General features: G+C 35.0%; 2 protein-coding genes and 1 long non-coding RNA gene across 8 annotated transcripts; 1 reads left to right on the forward strand and 2 right to left on the reverse strand.

Moving 5' to 3' along the window:
* Positions 1-3,037: 3,037 nt before the first annotated feature.
* Positions 3,038-6,456, reverse strand: LOC130743523 (gibberellin 2-beta-dioxygenase 8-like; the record flags this gene model as incomplete). The annotated part of the gene is made up of 3 exons (XM_057595773.1): positions 3,038-3,470; positions 4,506-4,821; positions 5,951-6,456. Coding segments are annotated over 3 exons (1,053 nt in total), but the record flags the coding sequence as incomplete, so codon positions are not given.
* An 824-nt stretch (positions 6,457-7,280) lies between these two features.
* LOC130745625 (uncharacterized) lies at positions 7,281-12,234 on the forward strand. 5 transcript variants are annotated; one of them, XR_009021833.1, is made up of 6 exons: positions 7,282-7,776; positions 7,921-8,122; positions 9,100-9,207; positions 10,222-10,649; positions 10,733-10,804; positions 10,897-11,361. It is a non-coding gene; the product is annotated as an uncharacterized LOC130745625 (long non-coding RNA). The 5 variants fall into 5 exon arrangements; XR_009021834.1 differs by having other exon boundaries at positions 10,222-10,606; XR_009021831.1 differs by adding an exon at positions 11,910-12,234 and having other exon boundaries at positions 7,284-7,776; positions 10,222-10,804; positions 10,897-11,096.
* Positions 12,235-13,224: 990 nt separating this feature from the next.
* Positions 13,225-17,558, reverse strand: LOC130742902 (methyl jasmonate esterase 1-like). 2 transcript variants are annotated; one of them, XM_057595003.1, is made up of 3 exons: positions 17,033-17,558; positions 15,174-15,308; positions 13,225-13,829 (listed from the first exon to the last, which is right to left on the reverse strand). In XM_057595003.1, the coding sequence occupies exons 1-3, from the start codon at positions 17,465-17,467 to the stop codon at positions 13,548-13,550; spliced, it is 852 nt and encodes a 283-aa protein (XP_057450986.1). In that variant the 5' UTR covers positions 17,468-17,558; the 3' UTR covers positions 13,225-13,547. The 2 variants fall into 2 exon arrangements, with proteins under 2 accessions (XP_057450986.1, XP_057450987.1); XM_057595004.1 differs by lacking the exon at positions 15,174-15,308 and having other exon boundaries at positions 17,033-17,509.
* Between the last annotated feature and the right edge of the window lie 3,820 nt (positions 17,559-21,378).

The following is a 21,378-nucleotide window of genomic DNA, read 5'->3' on the forward strand; positions in this document are numbered from 1 at the left end:
TCGAAGCACCCACCGCACGCCTCCAAAGGCCTTCTCCCCTTGTGCCCACGTGCCTCTTCGAGCAACCCCTCCCGTGACCAAATCCAACGACCGGACACCCAGCCGCCAGCGCCGGCCTCCGCCGTCCCTTACGCCGTCCCCGTCGGCCCCTCCTCTCTGTCGCTGCCCTGTTTGGCTGCCGCCGACCCGTCCAAGCCAGGACCCCAATACCCGACCCGCCCTCCCCTTCCCAAACGTGTTTCTTGTTTTTTGTTTGGTCGACCGGTTCACACAGCCCGGCTCGACCAGACCGGTTCATTAAAACCCGGTCCAACCACACCTGCAGCAACCTTTAAAAAAAAAACACATTACTTATTCTGTTTTGCAGGTTACATGGCTACGTCCGCTTCAACCCCTGGCTCTCCAAACGGTGCCCCCACAAATGACACCGCTACTACTGTGGTCACTCCACATGACCCGCCGGCGTCTGCCAAGTCGGACTTTCATCCGGCCCTTGCTGTCACCAATATCAAAAACAACATTCCCTTCAAACTCGAGATAGACAAGGACCATTATGCTATGTGGGCTGAATTGTTTGAAACTCATGCTCACGCCACTCAAGTGCTCCACCACATCATTCCTCAAGCTGGCATGGAGCCTCCTGCGCGCACCGATGCTTCCTATGCCCGGTGGGCCACTCTTGACTCTACTGTCAAACAATGGATTTATTCCACCATCTCCTTCGATCTTCTCGCCACTGTTATGGAGAAAGGTTCTACTGCTATGGATACTTGGAACCGTATAGCTTCTCTGTTTGAGGACAATCAGAACTCTCGTGCTGTCGCTCTCGACCAGGATTTCATCTCCACTCGCATGGAGGACTTTCCTAATGTTTCAGCCTATTGTCAGTGTCTGAAACATATCTCTGATCAGTTGAAGAATGTTGGTGCCCCAGTCAGTGACCATCGTCTTGTTCTCCAGTTGGTCTCCGGTCTCACTGAGCCTTTCCGTGGTGTTGCCACCCTGATCCGTCAGAGCGAGCCTTTGCCTCCTTTCCTCAAGGTCTGCTCCATGCTGATCCTAGAGGAATCCGGTCTCGCCAAGATGTCAAGCCTTGCCTCTCAAACTGCTTTGCACACCTCTGCTTCTCTTCCACGGGACTCTGATGACTCTTCTCAGCAGCGCACCACCAACCGCGGCAATCAGGGACACTCCAACCCCCGTTCAGGGTCAGTGCCACCTCGTCACTATCAGGGTAGTTTTGGTAAGCCTAAAAAGAGAGGTGACTCCCGCTATACTGGATCATCTGGGTCCTCTGGTTCCCCTGCTGCAGCTCCTCCCCCATGGCGCCCGCCACCGCAGGCATCCTGGAATCCCTGGGGTTGGGCTCCTCCCCCTGGTTGGGCTCCTTCCCCTTGGGGCATGCCTCCTTGTCCTTACCCCACATCTCAGTGGTCGCGTCCCATAGGTGCTCCGCAGCAACCCGGCGTTTTAGGTCAGCGTCCTCAGGCCTACACCGCTACTGCTTCTCCAGCACCCACTGATATCGCTGCTGACATGCACACCATGTCCTTGACTCCTCCAGACACCACGTGGTACATGGACACCGGCGCCTCGTCTCATACTGCGACATCTCAAGGTACTCTCGTGGTACATGAGTCATGAGACCATTCCGTGACTATTATTGATAAATAAACCTCTATTTATACAAATACAAAGTTGACTAATAATAAAGGCTAAATCCTAATTACATGCATAATTACAAAATAATAAATATAAGAATATTTTATTCTATCATTTTCAAATTCTAGTGACTTATGGCATGTGAGAAATAAGCAAATAATCAATTTGTTGTAGAGACCAGAACTACAAACAAGAGACATTTTATTTAGCTGCGTCGTGTCAGCCACAACAACTAATGCAAAATGTACTTGGTCGATGTTAATACGAAAGATAATTTAGTCAGTTTATTCTCAATGATATATACACACCTCATTTTTTGAATACTTTATTTCTACATACTGTTTCTATCTCTCTCCTCTTATCATTTATCACATCTCATATTTTCTCTTGCATACTTTTTTTTTTCTTCCTATCTCTCTCCTCAATCCACCCCAAAATGAGTGTAAGTAACATTATTGGTTTATTCTACCCAAAGATTAACACAATGGATTTGGATCCCCTCATGTGGGAGATTCACATGACATGGTCATGTGAGCAGATCTCAAACATTCCTCAATTTTAATTGAATCTGACGGTGGATGTTATTTTGCAAATAATTTCCTCATTTTCTATTATTGTTACTGCTATCGTGTGACAGATGAGAAAACTCACTACACCCTCACCTCTGAGAACGGTCTCATGACTCATGAGCCACCAGTGACGACGCTTGCCGGCGGCTGAGGTCGAAGGGGGATTTGTGGCCACGGAAAGGTGGGTCACTCACGGAGGGGGGAGGCTTGCCGGTGTTGGAGGCGGAGGTCGATCAGAGGTCACTCGTCGTCATGGTGGCTCATGAGTCATGAGACCGTTCTCGGAGGTGAGGGTGTAGTGGGTTTCCTCATCTGTCACACGATAGCAGTAACAATAATAGAAAATGAGGAAATTATTTGCAAAATAACATCCACGGTCGGATTCAATTAAAATTAAGGAATGGTTGAGATCTGCTCACATGACCATGTCATGTGAATCTCCCACATGAGGGGATCCAAATCCTAACACAATTGTGGCTTTTCCTCGCCATGCTCGTGTTCCATTAATTATCACCATGCCCGTGTCTACTTTGGCACGACCTTGGCATGAATGTATCTACCCATTGTTAATGACTAGATACGTTAATTAACTAAATGAATCTAAAATGTCTTTTTTGCTTATATATGTGATCGGAGGGTGTACGTGCTTAAGGTGTATTTGGTATATTATTTTACAATCAAAATTGAACTAATTGTATTTTTTTTTTTAACTAAGAGAAATAGCAATTTACCAACACTTCCGTCTTACGAGAATTTTTCAATTTTCAATAAAAAAATGTAGACTACTGAAAAGAGAAAAGAAGAAATGAAAGTCAACTAATAAGTATGATGTGATTGGAAAGGAAATAGAGAAAAAAAAGATCTCCCAACGTATATGTACCATTTCGTGGTACACATAACATAATAGAATTAGAAACAAGATTGAGATCAAATTTTTGACTCGCAGCCAATAAACCTCTTTTTTGTTCAGTGGACAAGGAATGTAGGTCTTTTTAACAGCACTGAAGCTTAACAGTCCTGGATCTGATTAAACCTTGCAAGCCCAACTTTATAGCCAAGGGCCTTGATGTCTTGCTGCACTTGTGCTCTGAACTCATTGTAAGTGAAGGGCTTGTACTTTGTACTCTCAATCACAACGTCTTCACCAGGGAACACAAAGTAGCATATTGAGATCCTATCAATATTTTTGCTTACCTTCACTCTGTGCGACACACTCTTGTATCTGTCATTACTTATTGCCTAAACCAAAACACACCAATTATGAATTTGAATATATAACTTCAAAACACAATTCATATAGAAGAAATTGGATAGGAGAAACTGTGAAACTACATCTATAATTAGATTAGAAAATTGATAAAGAGTTGTAGCAACAATCATTTTAACATTATTATTTCTTACAGCCTATCATTGATTAGTTGAAATTTATGTGAATTCCACTAAAATTTGAAAATATAACATATTTTAAGTAGACTCATATGAATTTTATTTAATTAATGACAAAATGTAGGAAAAAAAACTAAAGCTAAGTATCACTAGCATTAGACCATTCAATTAAACTATGAATAAATCTATGGCCAGAATTGGTGGGGCACGAGTGCCTCCCATATTAATGGCCGCGCCGGACCAAAGTCTCCGCCTTGTCTTAATCAGAAAATATTGTTTTTTTAAGGCATTAGAAAATATTGTAATATATAATCAAAGAAACTTACCTCTATAATTAAAATTATGATTTAATTTGTATGCAATATCACATAGGTTCAATGTGGTTGGTTGACATAAAAGAAAATAGTAAAATACCAATAGTAAAATAAAAATAAAAATTGAATATGTGACATTAAATGATTAATGTCGGTATTAATAGTGCATCAAAATTAATCTCTTAAAATTATATTGTCAAATTAATTTGATTTGTCATCCTCTTGCAACAAAATAAAATTAACCGGGTCCGTTTGAATACAAACTAAAAATAACTTATTGAAGCTTATTTACTCGAAAAAGTACTCAATAAGCCCCAAGTAAATGCTTTTTAATCCACATCAATCCAAATATAGGATGGAGATCTCATGTCTCATTTTGGTGTTTTCTTCTCTGCCTAACTAGTTAAATTATGTTATTAGTATGACAGTTATAACCTCAAATAACTGTTTTTAAATTACATGTTAATGGGATTGAGAAGGAAACACCAGAAGGATACAAAAAAAATTGAGTCCTCAAACATAATCTAAAGCGTATACAAAAACATAAAAAAGAGTAGAGTATGCATGGTCCTACCTGCATCATGTCTCCAAGGTTGACAATCAATGTGTTGGAAATGGGTTTGACAGTTAGCCAGCGATCATCTTTGAGCACCTCTAGTCCACTGACTTGGTCGTCTTGGTTCAAAATGGACAAGATTGAGCTATCTGTATGCACTTCCATTCCCAAACCAACTAAACCATGTGGGTATCGATACACACGAACCACCCCAGTGTCTACTGATAAATATGACTTGCAGGTTTCCAAATTCAGGCCAAGGTTCTTCGCCATAGCCTCGAATAAAGTTGTAGCAATTCTTGAGAGGTGAGTTTCATAGTCCATCAACATAAGTCTTGCAAGGCATGCAAACATACACTAAATCAGCTCAAATTAAGAGGTGAGTTTCATAGTCCATCAACATAAGTCTTGCAAGGCATGCAAACATACACTAAATCAGCTCAAATTAAAAGATTGGCTTCAAATTGACAAATGCAGAGACATGAATTTACTATAGCTTTAGTCTTTTTTTTTTACATTCCTGGGTGAAAAAAACAAACTAGGCTCTAGGCTCAAAAGGCTAAGAAGACAAATCCTCACCTACACAAAGACAGGGAAAACAAAGGCAACCGCCCAAATGGGAAAAAACACGATTCCCCCGCCCCCCCCCCCCCCCCCAAAAAAAAAAGAAGCAACGCAACACTAATAAGTCAATCGGTCACCAAATTAAAATTCCTAAAAATAAAAGAATTTTGGATTCCACAATCCAAGGACCCCACAATCCAAGACCATTTTCCAAACACAAAATCCGAAAGAACAGACACAAAGGATGGCTAGCAAACAAAAACAGAAAAAACAAGGGAAACAAACGCATATACTTTAAAAAAAAAAAGTGATCAAGACAAATAAAACTAATAATATTCAAGTTGGCTGTGTACTAATATTAAATTATTAATTTTGATTTTATTAATTTATTGGTTGTAGGACGCTCCATCTTTTGCAAAAAAATGCATTAAAAAATAAATACTAAAGATACTTCAACCCTTAATACAAAAGAAAAAAATCCAAGAAAAAACAAGAAACGACCAAAAACCCTTCAAAGCCAAACACAGAATTATTGGCAACAACCCACCCCAATGACAACACCTAAGTCCCGTGCTGCTAACATAGAACTCTAGCAGGAAGAAATACAATGGTGACCACAAGAACCCACACCAATAACCTGATCCCAATATTAACCAAAACATGTTCCTACCCACTACTAAAGCCAACCATGATTCTCCTGCAAATGTCCTACCAATTACTAACCCAGCACCCATTTATTCCCACATTACTGCAGTAGCCACAACCAAAATCTGAGGTATATTATGTAATTGCAGATATATATATATATATATATATATATATATATATGTATTGGTTTCGATATCTTCTTGTTTTTAATCATGCAATTTGGTTTTAAAAAAGTTGGCTGTTGTACTTACCTCATGCACTCAAGCGTTGGAAGCTGAGGGTGGAAATTAGAGAGGTGGGTCAACGGCACAGAGAAACCTTCAACCCTATTCATATTTTGAGGATCTCTTGTTATTGCTGTTCCAGATTGTGTTACAAGAGCTGTACCCCAAAAGTATGTCATAGGGGCGCCGTCATACGCCGTTTTTTTGGACTCAAATGGCAATGAAAATAGCTCTTTGGCTAGGTCCTGAAGCTTCTTCAAAAGTGTTGGTGGAACTCCATGGTTAACCAAACGAAATAGTCCCCAATCTTCACAAGCCTCCTCTAGAATCTTCTTATTGATGTTATTGTCATCATCAATATTATGGTGCAAGCTCTCAAGATCTATGACTGGCACAGGATCCGGATCGTGAATTGGGTCATGGGAGTCATCTTGGTCTAGGGGTGTGATCTGTTGGCAGCGGAAAACGGGAGGGTAGGACTCCATGTTGTTGTGAAGTGAGAATGGATTATTATGAAATGGAAGTTGGTGTGTTCACTATCAAATTTATATAATAAAAATAATATTATTATAGGGACCAAAATGTGGGTAGGTTCATTAATTTAATAAATGTATCTATATATTATTGAAGATGCATAAAAGACAACAGAGAAATTGAAAGAAAAACAAACATGTGATAAGATTTTTTTTTAACTATATATACATCATCCGGTCACATATATAAGTAAAAAGACATTTTAGGTTCATTCATTTAATGAATGTATCTAGATATTATTAATGACTAGATACATTCATTAAATAAATGAACTTAAAATATATTTTTTTACTTATATATGTGACCGGGGGGTGTATATTTTTTTAGGCAATTATGTTCAGTTTCGGGTGTGAGACTCCCAAAAAGTGCGTCTTCTAATTATCGAACTTTCAATCTCAGGAGTTCATACAATCACTTTTAACCACTGCGATCGACACCTATTAAGCGTAACGAGTGATTTAATTAAAAGAAAATAGATAAATATATAGAAAATGTAAGTGGAAAAAAGTTAAAATATATCTAACGTTTTCAACTGAACAAAAAGTGTTAAGAAAAAGCATATTAAATTAAATGTTGCTAGCAATTTAATTTCTTGTCAAAAATCAATTAAAAGAGCAACAATTGTAAGTTAATTGAAGTTTGTTATTTTGATTATTTTATGAACGGTGTGAAAATTAAAAGTATGCTGTCTTTTCATTCTTGATGCTCTGAATCTCTTCCTAAAAGTTGGTTTGTCCTTAGTCATGTGCCCACATGAGTACTAAAAACCAATATTATACATTCAGAATCAATTGGAGTAACTGAACATATCTTCTATCCTTTATTTCTAAATCCCGGTTACTGTTCATGTTTTTTTTAGACAACTACTTTTTTCTTTTGTTCTCACACAACACAATGACCCATGTGCTGATGACCCATGCTGTCACACAATTGCGTGGGTTGATACTCCCCAAGGCTCTTCGTCATCTTCCCTCATGCTGCCATTAACAGCTGTTTAGTTTGCTTTACAGATGGTACAGATTACAGATTACAGATTACAGATGGAGGCTTTTACTATCCTGTAAACAATAATTTTCTCCTATAAATTCACCATCCACCAAGTGTATTTTCGTGTGCTTGCTTCTGTGCTTTGAACTGAATTAGAGATAGAAATAGAGATAGAGAAGAGATAGAGATAGAGATGGCTGGGCGTTTGAATCAACTAAGTAGCTTACGTTCAGGTAAAAGTAATGGAAGTATTAAGGTTAGGATCATCCGTATGTGGGAAAGTTTCCTAGCTGCAAAAGCAGACACACCACACCATGGCCACAGATGACCCTGTAGGTTTTTTTGCTACTAATATTGCAAATTTCATCAAATTTACTTCATTTCATTCTAGCATAAACAAAATTGCTTCGTTTCATTAGTTGGGGTTTCAAGATTCATGAATAGAGTGTGATTTTTTTGTTGTTGTGAATTTTAAGGTTATTGAACAGGCATTGTTGGGATCTAGGACCCTAGGAGAGCGTGTCTATGCAGCGTTGATGCCACTCATAGTTGTAGTTGAGGTTCTGGTGTTTGCTGTGGCAGGTTGTTTCAACCGTTGTCCACTCAGAAATATTAATTAGGATCAGAAACGTGAATGTACTGCTAAGGATTTTGCTCGCCTTGCAAAAGAAACCAGATGTAAGTAATTATTCAATTCCATTGTGTTTCCCTCCCTTCCAATCTCACAGTGATCATAATCTCGCATTCAGAAGCTACAAACCAGAATTGATTTTAGCTTTAGAATTTCCAAACATACTATTAGAATTCTGAAGTACATGTTTGCATTTTACTTTTTTATTTAGTAGTAATGATGATATGATAGCCCCTCATGCAAAAACGATTTTGAATCCTCTATTGCCTCTGCAGCAGCAAAATGTCAAGTGTAGAAAAGTTTTGACCAATTTTACCTTTTATGAATCAAATTGAACCATTTAATATAAGAATCAATGGTAAAAAAATTGCAGCGGAGAATATGGCTGCAGAGGATCCATGTTGCTCAAAAACTATTTTCAGTCAATAGTTCACATTGCAAATTTCATGATGTGAAACTTGAATGTAGAAGGATCATATGCTATGTTATATGCGGTGGTTTTCTATGATGGTATAGATGTGCAGGTTAAGGTTACAGTATGTATTTTTTTGACAGTGAAGGTTATAATATGTATAGTAGTATTATATGAATGGATCCTCTGCCATGCGGGGAACAAAGTTATAATTAAATGGTACATACACCTAACAGATTTGAATTTGATCACTCTCCATATTTATTTTTTCTAAAAACCTTACACAAGTGGGGTTTCATGCCAACTTTGATGTGGTGTCTCTCCATGAAAACAACTCTTGTAAAACTCTGAATCTGATACAGTAAACTATGATTTTTACCTTTCTCCCTGTTAAAATATTATCTCTCTCTAGATTACTTCTTAGATGGGTAAATTTGATGATGGTTAAAAAGTGCTTTTTTTTATTTTGGATCTGCTCTATCATATGAGAAAATGTTTGTTTCTGTGTTGCACAATTGCAGTAGTGACTAAGATGTTTTATTATCTTCCTTGTGCTTCACTTTTAGCAATATTTTTTTTAGTAATATTTATGTGAATCGTATGCTTGTGCAGGACTATGAAATTTCTTTGTTATACATGAAGGTGAAACTCAATCTAAATTTGAAGACGAAAAACAGGAAAAACATCAGGTTCCTGAATCTTGGGGAAGAGTTTGGCAAGGTATTTCCTCTTTTACCTGTGTTTCCATTTGTTACATAAGAAAAATCTGTTTATTTATATTGTTTGCTATGATGGTTTCATTGGAAAAATATTGAATCAGAATACTTGAATTGATTACAAACCGCTTTATTGTATTTCTTATTTGGCGAGTGGAAGTTTGCCTTTGTATCACTAAGGGGTCCTAACTCCTGAGTACCATAATGATTCCAACATTGTATCCAGTCTTTAGGTGCACCCATTAAAAGTTGATTGTAATAATGTTTTTTTTCCTTATAAATTTGTCTATCACTATTTTCATATGCTTGAATTTGTGTTTACAATGCACTTTTCAAATCTTCTAATAGAAGAAGAGACATGTTTATGGTGCTTGGGAGCAATGTTTTAGATTTTAGAGAATGCAAACGTTACTATTTTGCATGGCAATAACCTCATAATTGAAAGTAGAAGTTTTGCTGCAAATTATTATATTTGATTATACTTTTCTTCTTTATTGTCCGATTTTTAAACTAAAGATAGCCTCTGAAATCTGGTCTTACCTCTTCAGGTTGGCAAGAGTCTTCCTTTCTTTCCTTTCCAAAAGAAAAGAGCTAACAAATAATTTCTGATAACAAAGGCACATTTTAGTGCAAGGACAACTGAATATCATAGTTAAATTGACTTGGTATAATTTGATTCAGCTTTGTAAGAAAATTTCAGTGATCTCTTCAGCTTTATTGTTATGCCTCAAAGTCTTAAAATCTCAATTCAGCTTAGGCCTCCTGTTGTCTACTATTAATAAAGTATATTTTATTAGCCATTATTACTCTCCCCAACACTTGGCAGTAATTCCTCTTTAGGTAGAAAGAAAAGATTCCCCAATTTTCAATGACAATTCTGCACTTGGTTCATGTCATTATTTCATACATTTCACTTGGATGGTTGGATCAAGCACATGTTCTCCTTGATGTAATGCATCTAGATTGAGTTAAAACTGATTCATCATTATATGCTTATCTCTTTAAAGCATATTGTCAGGCAAATATGGTTGCGCATGTCACATCGCTTTTGAGAAACACATGGAAGACTGCTATCCAGCTTGACTCAAACTCTTTTGAGGCAGTTATCCAATCCAGGGTGCTCCAGGAAGATAAAAGGGGAGAACTCAAACTATTTTCAAGAGATGAAAGAGGCTAAGATTCCAAAAATTTGTTAATAGAACTCTGGCGTGTAGAAACATATTAAGCTTCGCTGATGACAAAGTTATTGCAAGAAATCAGGGAATGATAGTATGGACTGTGGGGTTCATTATTGGAATAATGTTATCCGCGTTTTTGGAAGATGAGACTAATGCAAGATGTAGAAATGACTCTAAAGAAGATGTGAAGCTTAGACCACTCACTCAATGCACAAACTATCTATTGTATGGTCATTGGTTATGCTGCCATTAGGAACTTCTATATTATGTGTGTATACATTTATGACAGTTGGATTCTTCATTCAAGCCAATGAAGTTATGTCTGACTCACAAAGTTTTCCCTTTTTGTAGTTGATCATGGTTGTCTTCGTGGTTCCCAAGTTTGACAAGTTCGTCACTTTCCGATTGAAGGTTGAGCCAAAGGTAGTAAGAAAGTTATATACACAATGATTTTAGTTGTTTATAGCTGTTTTAATCTTCCTCTTATTTGTTCTGTCATTCTGTTTTTGATGCAGCTATATTGGCCAGTGAATGAGCAATTTTGTGATTGGTGGAGAAAGAAGTTCGTCGATGGAAAAGTGGTGGTTAGGGACCCTGAAGGAAACTCTAAGTTAATTACGAGTGAATAACTTGAATGGGAAGCATGTTTTCTATGATGGGATCCTGGTGTTTATTAATTACTACGGTATTGGACCAGCATGCCATTGCTGATCCTGTAAGTGGTTTAACATCCCCCTGTTCAAACCATTTAATTATTTCACACACCATGGAATAGCAAGGGTCTCAGCTTAAGACTAAAACTGCTACTGAACAATTTGTTTATTTTGGGTCAAATATGTTTTTAGTCCCTGTAAAATAGATGTGAATTGAATTTGGTCCCTCCAATAAAATTTCATAGCTTTTAGTCCCCAACATTAATGTAATATTTAACTGCACTAAAATTTCATAGCTTTTAAACCTTTCTTTGGGCATTTGGTTAACTGAAATGTCAGGGTGTCTTAGTTGCACCAACTATTTGCATAGGCTCAATATTATGGCAACAAGCGACAATTTTCATACTGTGACTGCATTTGCACTTCACTTGATGGCTAGAAACTTGAAATAAAAAAGATCAAGCTACCATTCATTAATTCATGACATATACCTGATTCCCTGACAAACATATAGGGGACATTTAAAGCATTCTCAACATGGCTATTTTGAATTTCTCAACTGACTTGATCACAGGACAAAAGTAATGACTTTAGTTTCTTTATTTTTTTTATTGGTTTGTACCTAAAGAAATTAAAAGAAGAGAAGGAAATTAGAGAAATTCAATCCCTTTGATGCTTTCAGATCAAACTGAGATGTTGTGTTTTTTTAAACTTACACATTATTCATTAGCTCATTAATAATCTTTATTATGCTTGCATTATTTTGCAGGCAATTTGTTGTTTCTTTTTCCTTTTTTTTGCAAGAAGATATTATTTTTCTATCACTTGGACAACACAATGTACTCACTCATTTGACCACTTGATGTCAAAAACAGGTTTAAGTTGACTAGAGAACATTGATAATAGTAACAGAAACTTCTGAAGATGCAACAGGAGGATACCTACATGGTGGAAGTCAACCGCCATTAAAAGTGTGAGCTGCCGAAGGGTTGGTTGCTGAATATGTGTTGTTTATTTCTAGACAATGTCCATTACTTCATGTTCGTAATAGAATTTGTTGTTTACTGTGTGTTTAATTTCAAGTTTGTGTTGTTAAGTTCGATGAATTTGTGCCCAAGAACCTATTATGTATTTTGCAAATTATGGTTGTATTTATATTTAGTTCCCTTTTCCCAAATTTATGTTGTTGAATTCGTTGCATTTGATATGTTTTTAATCCTAATTAACCAAATAAAATCTATTCTAGGTGGAATGTCATTAGGTAGATTGTTTTCGAATAGCTGAAGCATCAATCTTCCCTTAATTAGGTTTAACTTTTGAATCAGTTAGGTTCTATGTCTCACTATACTGTTTTTCAGTAAGTTACTAAATCTTTATTTGACATGTATGATTTAGGCCATTATATGTGGACATAGTTGAATTATAATAATGGAACTATGACACATTATGAGAAAATGAGTTATTTCATTTAAACCCTGCACTTAAATTACCTCATTGAGTTTGAGAATGTCTTACACCTTAGGAAGATTATGTCCAACCTTTTTCAGAGTATTAAATTTTGTGATTTTCGTAACTATTTTCCTTTGCTGCATTGATGTCTAAGAAGTGGATTTATCATTTTACCAGGTTTCTTATGGGACCAGGTTTATGCAGAAAGAAATTTATTGTTTTTCTGAGGACACTTTATCAAATAGGAGCTATGAATTTATAGTTTGTTTTGTTATGCCTTTTGTCGTTGCTAATAATCCCATTTAGGTAGATGGTCCTTAAAGGATTGCGAATTGGAACTAGAAAAAGCAGCAAGCCAACTTCAACATCTATTCTAGAGTATTTATATAAATACTAAATTTTTTCATTATTGGCTTATCTAATGCAATTTTATTTTTTACATATACTTTGCTCTCACCTCTCCTTCTCACATAGTTTGGATCTCAGATTGTGAAATGTTTATTGTTGATTAAATTTTCACAAAGTTCATCCTTTTCTATTCACTTGCAGCAATTCCACATAATCCGCACTGTATTGCTTACTGACTGACTATATTAGGTGTATTTTTAGTCTAAGCTTTTTCGAAAGGCTGTAATCCAATCTCATCACTGACTATGTCGACACTCTGTACCGCGACACATGAATTTGATATATGAATGATTATCATAAGTATTCTAATCAAAGACATCATGCTCATGGAGATATCTAAAGATTTTTTATTTCGCTGTTGGTAATGCTAAGTAAACATGGATTCTTTATTTATGAACGTATACGCAGTCAATTGCTATACGGTTCGATTACATCATAACCTAAAAAAATTAGGTATAAAGACCCCATGCATAGCACGAGTCTCAATCCTAGTACACACAAACATCAAAAATTAAAAGTGACAATTTATTTACAACACAAGACATCGAAATCTTTCATACTTCAAAGCACAGAGTAATAAGAAAGTGTCCAAGTTGGAGATGGTACATTAACATTTTTTTTGTAGTGCATATATAGTATTTTAACATTCAGATATTTTAAGTAATCTTCAGAAGCTCAGAGGAAATCTTTTTTGGTTTGGAGAGCATGGCCATGTGATCAGAATTCTTTATGAGTTTCACTTTAGCATACGGACCAGATCTTTCAATTATCCATTCTTGAAAATCTTGTAGTACAATGTTGTCTTTCTCAGTGATGAAGAAGACTTTTGGAACCCTTCCATTCTTCTCTTTGGTAACTGCTGTTTGTTTCGCCAATAATGCAGTATTGTTCATTATAGGAGGTAAAGGTCTCAGCAGAGAAAAAGCAAGCGTCAAATCCTGTAATAGAAATTGGGTTTGGCTTCAGAGAAAAAAAAAACAATTATTCTTTGTTTAGTTGCACTTTTTGTCCTCTTAATCAAGAATTTTATAATTTTTTGCTTTAGTAATTTTTGAGCAATTGAAGTTCCTATAATTTTTTATTTTGAAAGAGAAGTTCCTATAATTTTAAAATTAAACAAAACGTCCCTAAATGATAACCCTAGTGGTAAGGGTTTGGAAACATATGTGTTGGGTGGGAAGGTAACTTGACCATTTTATAAATCTTCGTGTACCAAAGATCCTTAATTTTTTTTATGAAACATAAGATCCTTAAATCTTTTATTTACTATACTGATATTTTAGAATTTATAATAGATTGAGGACATGTAATAATTTTTAAAAGTCAGAAATTTAATAAATTTTGATATGGGTTGTCTTGTCTCACTTACCCGTGTGGATTTGTTTAATCTCATCTTAACTTTTTTTTTAAAGTATCTCATCTTAACTTATAATTTATAAATATTGTTTTTTTTTGTACATCGGAAAGTTAAAAAAAGCAAAAAAACGACTACAAGGCTAATAAATCCCTAGCCAAGATGGGATCTAAGTGATGAGGAGTAACTTTTTAAAATAATTTTATTTTATCCATACAGTTAAACAACTCACACCAATAAGTTAAGCAACCACATTTTAAATTTAAAATATTTTGTAGAATGTGGGATACTGGTTCAACAAAAAAAAAAGGGATACCGGTTCAAATTATGAAGATTTTTTTAGAAAATGAGAAATTTATTTCTTGTTTGCATTTTTAACGAAAACAGAAAATAAAAAAAAAATTGTTTTTATTTTCAATGAAAATGAAAATAAGGTGGTTTCAAAAAAAAAAAAATAAGGTGCTACTATGGTCGTTGCCGCCACTAGCACTGCCATTGTCCGGACCACCATCGTCGTCGCCATCACTACCACCACCTTCATCACCATCGCCGTTGTCATCGTTGTCTTCGTTGTCGTCATTGTCACCGTCAAGACCTCGTCACCACTGTAGTTGCCTCCACCATCTTGCCACACCCACCAATGAGATGAAAAAACGGCGGTGGCGGGTGGCGGCAATGATGGAAGTGGTGGCGACAGTGGAGAATGAAGATGGTAGCGACAATGATAGTGGCGGCGATGGTGGTGATGACAAGGATGATAAAAATAAAAATAAAAAGTCAAAACCAATAAATTTTCTTAATTTTAAAATTTTAAAAATGAAAACTATTTTTAGAAAATTAAAAAACATAAAATAAAAAATATTTTCTGAAACCAAACAACAAGATAAACATTCTGCTAAACTGAAAGGTTTCAATTAAAAAGCTTTACCTCAGCTGGTGATAATTGATACATTCGAGATGCAAAGAATTCACGTCCAACTGATGAGAGCATAGGAGGTTTGTCCTCTCCATCAAAGATGAAATATTGTGTATCCAAAACAGAGCCTAGTGATCTTTTCCTCGCCTGATGATTCACAACAAAAATTCGACAAATGGTCTATGGGTTTTATTGACAATAGTAATTTAATTTGTAGACCAGAACAAAAACATAATAGAAATTTAATTGTGTTTAGATGCATATTGCATTATTGCGGTACAAAGTCCTCATGAATTTGTAACCAACAAAAATCCTCATGAAACTATAAGTTATGGATAAGAGTTACATAAGACAGATTTTACTCAAATTATGTTTCTAATTTTTTTCAAATAATGAATATTTCAAATTCATTATTTTATAACATAATTATACTTATAAAAATATGAATGTTATGAATATGTGATGGGGAAAATATAATAAGATAAATGGTCAGAAAATATAAAGATAGTAAAATGATGTGTGCAATATGATAAAAATAATAATAATTAATAATAATTTTTTTTATAAGCTAATAATAATAATAATGAAAAACTTATTAACAAAATAGTCTAGATCAGTAGCAATAGGAAATGACTTTTTAAAATGGTCTCAAATGCATTTGCAATCAAGGTTGTGCTTTTTGCAAATGCATTTGAGATCATTTTGAGAGTATTTTCCCTATTGTCATGCATTTAGACCATTTCTTCAAGTTTTTCAATGTATGAGTTTTACATTTAGCCATATTTATTTCATTTTTCCTACAAATTTTTCCTACTTAGCGGTTGTTTAGGACTAAGGCAAGGAAAGAAGGGAAGAGAAGAATTTTGGATGATTAACAAAGTGAAATCCAACCTCTATTTACGTGCGCGCAGGGGGGGGGCAAATCGGAGGATTTGCATTATGTTGACCAACTTGGCCCAATTCTCATGCGCGCGAGACCCATCCCTTGTTAGGCTCTTTGACATCCACAAGTAAGGTTTGGTATATAAAGTCTTTGAAAGTTCAAGACACAAGCGTGGAACATGAAACTTTTGAAATATCAACAATTTTTCCAACAATCAGCACTTTCTTGCAATTAAAGAAAGTTGGTTGAACGGGATGGATTGAATCACTTTGCCAGCGATGCAAAAGTAATTAAGGGGAAAACTCACATATCAAACTTTTCAAATGTTAAAAGTCTAACTCAGTGTGATTTATTGAGCAAACTTTTGTCTTTATTGGCTATGTTTGGCATGTCATTTCAACTAGCTTATAGCTTATTTGACTAACTTAAAAGCTCTATAAAAGTGTTTGGTGAAGAAGCTTATTTTAGTAGCTTAAAGCTTTAAGTTATAAGCTATCTGAGGTAACTTATAGCTTATTGAATTTATTGTCATTTTTATCCTTATTATTTTATTAAAATTCCACCATATAGGTATTAATGTTAAAATAAAATAAGTAAAAATTAATATTATATTTTTCAGATGATTTTTTTTGTTCCTTCGGAAAACCTATTTTTAAGATGATAAATAAAATTAAGTCAAATTAAAATATTTAAAGTTAAAATAATTTTAATATTAATATTCTATAGGTATTAATGTGAAAATAAAGTAATGTTAAATATAAAAATAATTATACAATTATGTTCTTTTATGTCATTTTACAATTTCAGCTTGTTCAACAGCTAGTTTTACCAAACACTTTTGTTACAATTGCGTAGCTTTTCAGCTTTCAGCTAGCTTATCAACTTTCAGCTATGAGCTAGCTTTTCAGCTATCAGCTAGCTTTTCAGCTTTCAGCTAGCTTATCAGCTAAACGTGTCAAACATAGTCATTATCTACAAATTAAGTTACCTCTTCAAGAAAAGCCAGCTGAGTGAGGTTTTCACTGACAACGTTTGCAGCAAGAAAAACAACAACATGGATTTTTTTAGGGTACTTTTCCATAGCAACTGATACAGATAACCCTCCAAGACTGTGACCAACAAGAATCACCTTCTCCTTTGAAGGAAGTGACCCCATGAATTCCATCAAAGGTTCATGGTACTCTGAAATTGAAAGAACCTCTTGTGTTTTCCTTGGATTGATTCCAGAAGCAGCCATGTCTAGAGTTGTAACATTATGACCAGCTGATTTCAGTTGAGTCGCCACTTTATACCAGCACCATGCACCATGGAATGCTCCATGAACCAGAACAAAGTGACCACAATTAACAAAATTGGAGGAAGAGAGAAAGAACAAGACAAAGATCGACAAAAATTGCCTCTCCCGTTTAAACATCTTCAACATTTTGGCTTGCTTGTCTAGTCCTTAGTTGGTTTCTCAGGCTATATAGAAAAAAACTGGAGTCTTTGGTCTTCTATGTGTAGCTGTTCAAGGCTAATTATTTTATGATTCTAGAACAATGCTTACATATATATTTGCTTTTAAATTTGTATATATGATAATTGGTTGACCTGATGAAAGGCAAATAAATACTCCATCCGATTATTATGTATTTTTCCATTCAGAAAAATAAATTGAGAATCCATTTCTAAAAGTTTTTTTTGATAGACAAATATTAGTTGTTAGTAATGTTGGTAAATTAGTCCTCCTCCGGGATCGAACCCAGGACCCTTCATCCTTTACCCTTCGCAACCCTTATGTCTCTAGCTCTTACCAACTGATACAATTAAGGTCAATTCTATTTGTTTGAAAATTTAACTATAGTCCATGAATAATGCCTTATCTTTCAAAAATCAAGTCATTAAACCGTGTGAAAAGCAACCAATTAATCTATTTGGTTGAGGCACTACAACCACATACAAAGTCAATACGTATGTGGAAATTTCTTCTTCATACACAAAAACAAAGCTTGCGTTATCCGAAGAACGATCGATCAGAAAGGGACTATCATTAGAGTTATAATTTAATTTTAGATTGATTAATATAAAAAAAAGTAAAAGATGTGGTGTCCAATCCACTTGTAGTGTGCTCTTGTTAGCCCAATGTTATCATTCCCCGGTTTTATCCCCATGCACGCGGCCCATCGATGGGATTAGAGTCGATGGTTAGTGCGACCATGATGACGGCTCCTTGTGTCGAAAGTCTTCCTAGCAATGGTGGTTAGGCGGCGTGTCTTGTTGATGAAGATCCAATGACGATGCAGGTATTTGGAGGTTTCCGCTTGAGATGAACTCACACTTGAGGGGGATTGTTGGGATGTCAAGTACTCAAGTGTAAGTAAGAAATCTCACATTGGAAGATTAGGAGAGTAATGAACACTTTATAAGTGAGAGACTCATACACCCAATGCCTTGAGATTTTGGGTGAAAGATGCGGTGTCCAATCCACTTGTGGTGTGCTCTTGTTAGCCCAATGTGATGATCCTCTGTTTTATCCTCTTGCGCGCGGTCCATCAAATTATTATACATGAATGATGTAAATGTTTTACACAATCATCCAAATAAGTTTTACACATGAGTTTAATTTCTATGCACTGACGGTGTAAAGTTTTTTTACACCGTCAACCAATCAGATTTCAAGGATATGAGAAAATCTCTCTTTTTATTTAATTTCATTAATTGACATGACACATCATTGAAATCTGATTGGTTGACGGTGTAAAAAAACTTTACACCGTCGGTGCATCATCCTTTTTCTCTTTACACATTACATATATATTAATATAGATAGTATATGTTATTTTTGTGAATAATGAATAGCTTATTAATAGAATATGATAAAATTATTTTTTATTAAATATAAAAATAAAAAATATAGTATTACATTTACACAAATTATTACTTAATTTATCTCTATATTAAAATACTACATACTTGTAAATTTATTTTTCTTCTATATAATAATAAAAAGAAATAATATAATATAAAAATATATTAATCTTGGATAAATATAAAAAAATATATGTTAAGTAATATGCATATATTATTAAAAATGGTTGCTTAAGGTAATTTTTTGCCTTGAATGAAAGATTTGTTTTCTCAATCATTATGTTCTTATGTTCCCGTAGGATAATTCAAGTGGTAGGAGTTGGAGGGCCATATGGGTTGAGTAAGGGAGTTCTAGGGATCAATTTTTGTGGGTGCAATTTATCTTTCCGATGTACAAAAAAAAATTACTATGTACTTATAATAAATATAAAATTATACCAAATTAAACACAAAAGAACTTGTGGCCTAGTAGCACACAATGCTTTTTGGAACTACAAGGTTCAAGATTCAAATCATAGTGAGGACAAAATTTATTTCAAAACTAAATTTTTCTAAAACCGTTGACCAACCGATTCTGACCGGTTTTTCTTGTTCACCGGTCCAACGTCTGATTCATAATTTCACGGTTCAACGGCCTAACCAAACCGACTAACAACCCAATTCCCAGTTGAGTTGGTTCGACCGATTGGTTCGGTCCGGTTTTCGTAGCACTGGTTTTTACACATGCATTCAATCATATGCATCTCACAAGTTTTCCGATGTAAAAAAAATATGCATCACACAAATTTCATTAAAAATATTTTTAAAACCAAATCTAATTTTGACATGACAAATTCATGTGAAAATTTTTACACATCCATGCATATAGTAATTCATCTAGAAACATTGGAACTAAGCTGGATGCCAAGAGCAAACATCAATTTATGTTTGTTTACAATGATACAAATACTTTATTTGATAATACTAGTGTTGCACAAGTTTATTCTCCTTAAATGAATCAAAATATAGATAGTATAAATTGGTTAAGATTAAAAATGTTGCTTATAAGAAGTTATATGACCATTAAATTTTGACGTCAATTAGCATCGGCTCACCGTCCATGAGCGTCAAATTGGCTGATGAAAATATCGCCAACCACTTTAATCATCTCAGATTGACATTAATTTGAAATGGATCTGAATCATTATTTCAGCCCATGGATTAGCGCATCGGCTTGGCCGACGCTAATGTTCGATGAATAATAGGTTGTTTTCGTCCTTAATACCTCACACCAACTCTCTCACATTATTCTCATTGTACCCTCCCCTTCCTGATCATCACATCTCCATGCTGATGTGCCCCCTACCTCAGCGCCATCCCCCACAACCAACTCCCTCACTCAGAAAACTCTTCATTCCCCCTCAACCTCCACCTTCGCTCCATCATGCTTACGTGACCTCCAGTCGTGACTCTGCGACCTCATGTCATGCCCCTCCTAACATATGATGGGTTAGATCCTTTGTTGGTTTATTAATTAGGATCCATGAGTTGGTGGATATCGTGCAAGTTGGACAAAATGTAAGACCTTCAACTTTAAATTATTTATTTAAATATCTTGAATAACTATATTATTTATTTTTAAATTATTTTATAATTTTATACATGGCTTAGTTGTCACTTGTTAAATGATTTGAATAATTTTTAGTACTATTGATGTGACCTCATCATTATTATGGTTTTAAAAATATTATTTTTGCATGAAATCATCTCTTACGATATTGAAGTAATTTCTTACGAGATTACGTTACGAGATTATCTGTCTTCCACGAGATTAGGTGATTTTAAGAGATTGACAACCTTGAGAACACTTTCTTCAAGGTGTGTGATGACCCTTCATAAATCTTTCTCTTAGAAATTTATCGCATTTATATGTTGTTGTTAACCTAAAATTGTTATCATAACTCACATTTTTCTATGAAAAAAAAAATGATATTGATGTTCACTTTAAGCTTGTGTGGTAGACAAACTAATAAAGTAATAATCAAAATTAACAGTAAGTCCCATAAAAAAAGTTGATGATAAATGCCAATTAATAAAAAATGATGAAGTTAATTCCAAAAATGTGTATGGGTGGTTTTAATCCTAAACCTCCTTTAGACATGCAGCTAGCCATTCTCTGCTGGGGCACAACACTGGATTGTGTATGTTACTGTCTTTATTTGTATATAACAGTTATTGACATAAAAATTTATTTATTTATTTGTATTTAAGTTTATTAAAGATTTTTCTAGAGGTAGGAAGATGGTGAGGTGAATGAGTTGGGAGATGAAGAGGATGATATGAAAAACAAAATGAGACATAAATATTGATGGAGTGGTAAGAATATTAAAAAATTGTAAATTTCGCATGATTCTTTCTTATTATTTTTTCTGCTGTGCCAAAATGTTTCAGAACAGAGCTAATACAGTAATTTTTTAATTTTTTTTGGGCTAAAATAGTAATAATAAT

This window comes from Lotus japonicus, chromosome 3 (assembly GCF_012489685.1).
Source record: "Lotus japonicus ecotype B-129 chromosome 3, LjGifu_v1.2".
Lineage (NCBI taxonomy): Eukaryota > Viridiplantae > Streptophyta > Magnoliopsida > Fabales > Fabaceae > Lotus > Lotus japonicus.

Bases quoted from the DNA above. Each gene is read 5' to 3' on its own strand.
- LOC130742902 (XM_057595003.1), bottom strand. From the start codon at position 17,467: ATGTTGAAGATGTTTAAACGGGAGAGGCAATTTTTGTCGATCTTTGTC. The intron at 15,309-17,032 runs GTAACTTAATTT...GTGAATCATCAG, and splicing joins AGCTGGCTTTTCTTGAAGAG to GCGAGGAAAAGATCACTAGG. The intron at 13,830-15,173 runs GTAAAGCTTTTT...TTTCTATTACAG, and splicing joins ATCAATTATCACCAGCTGAG to GATTTGACGCTTGCTTTTTC.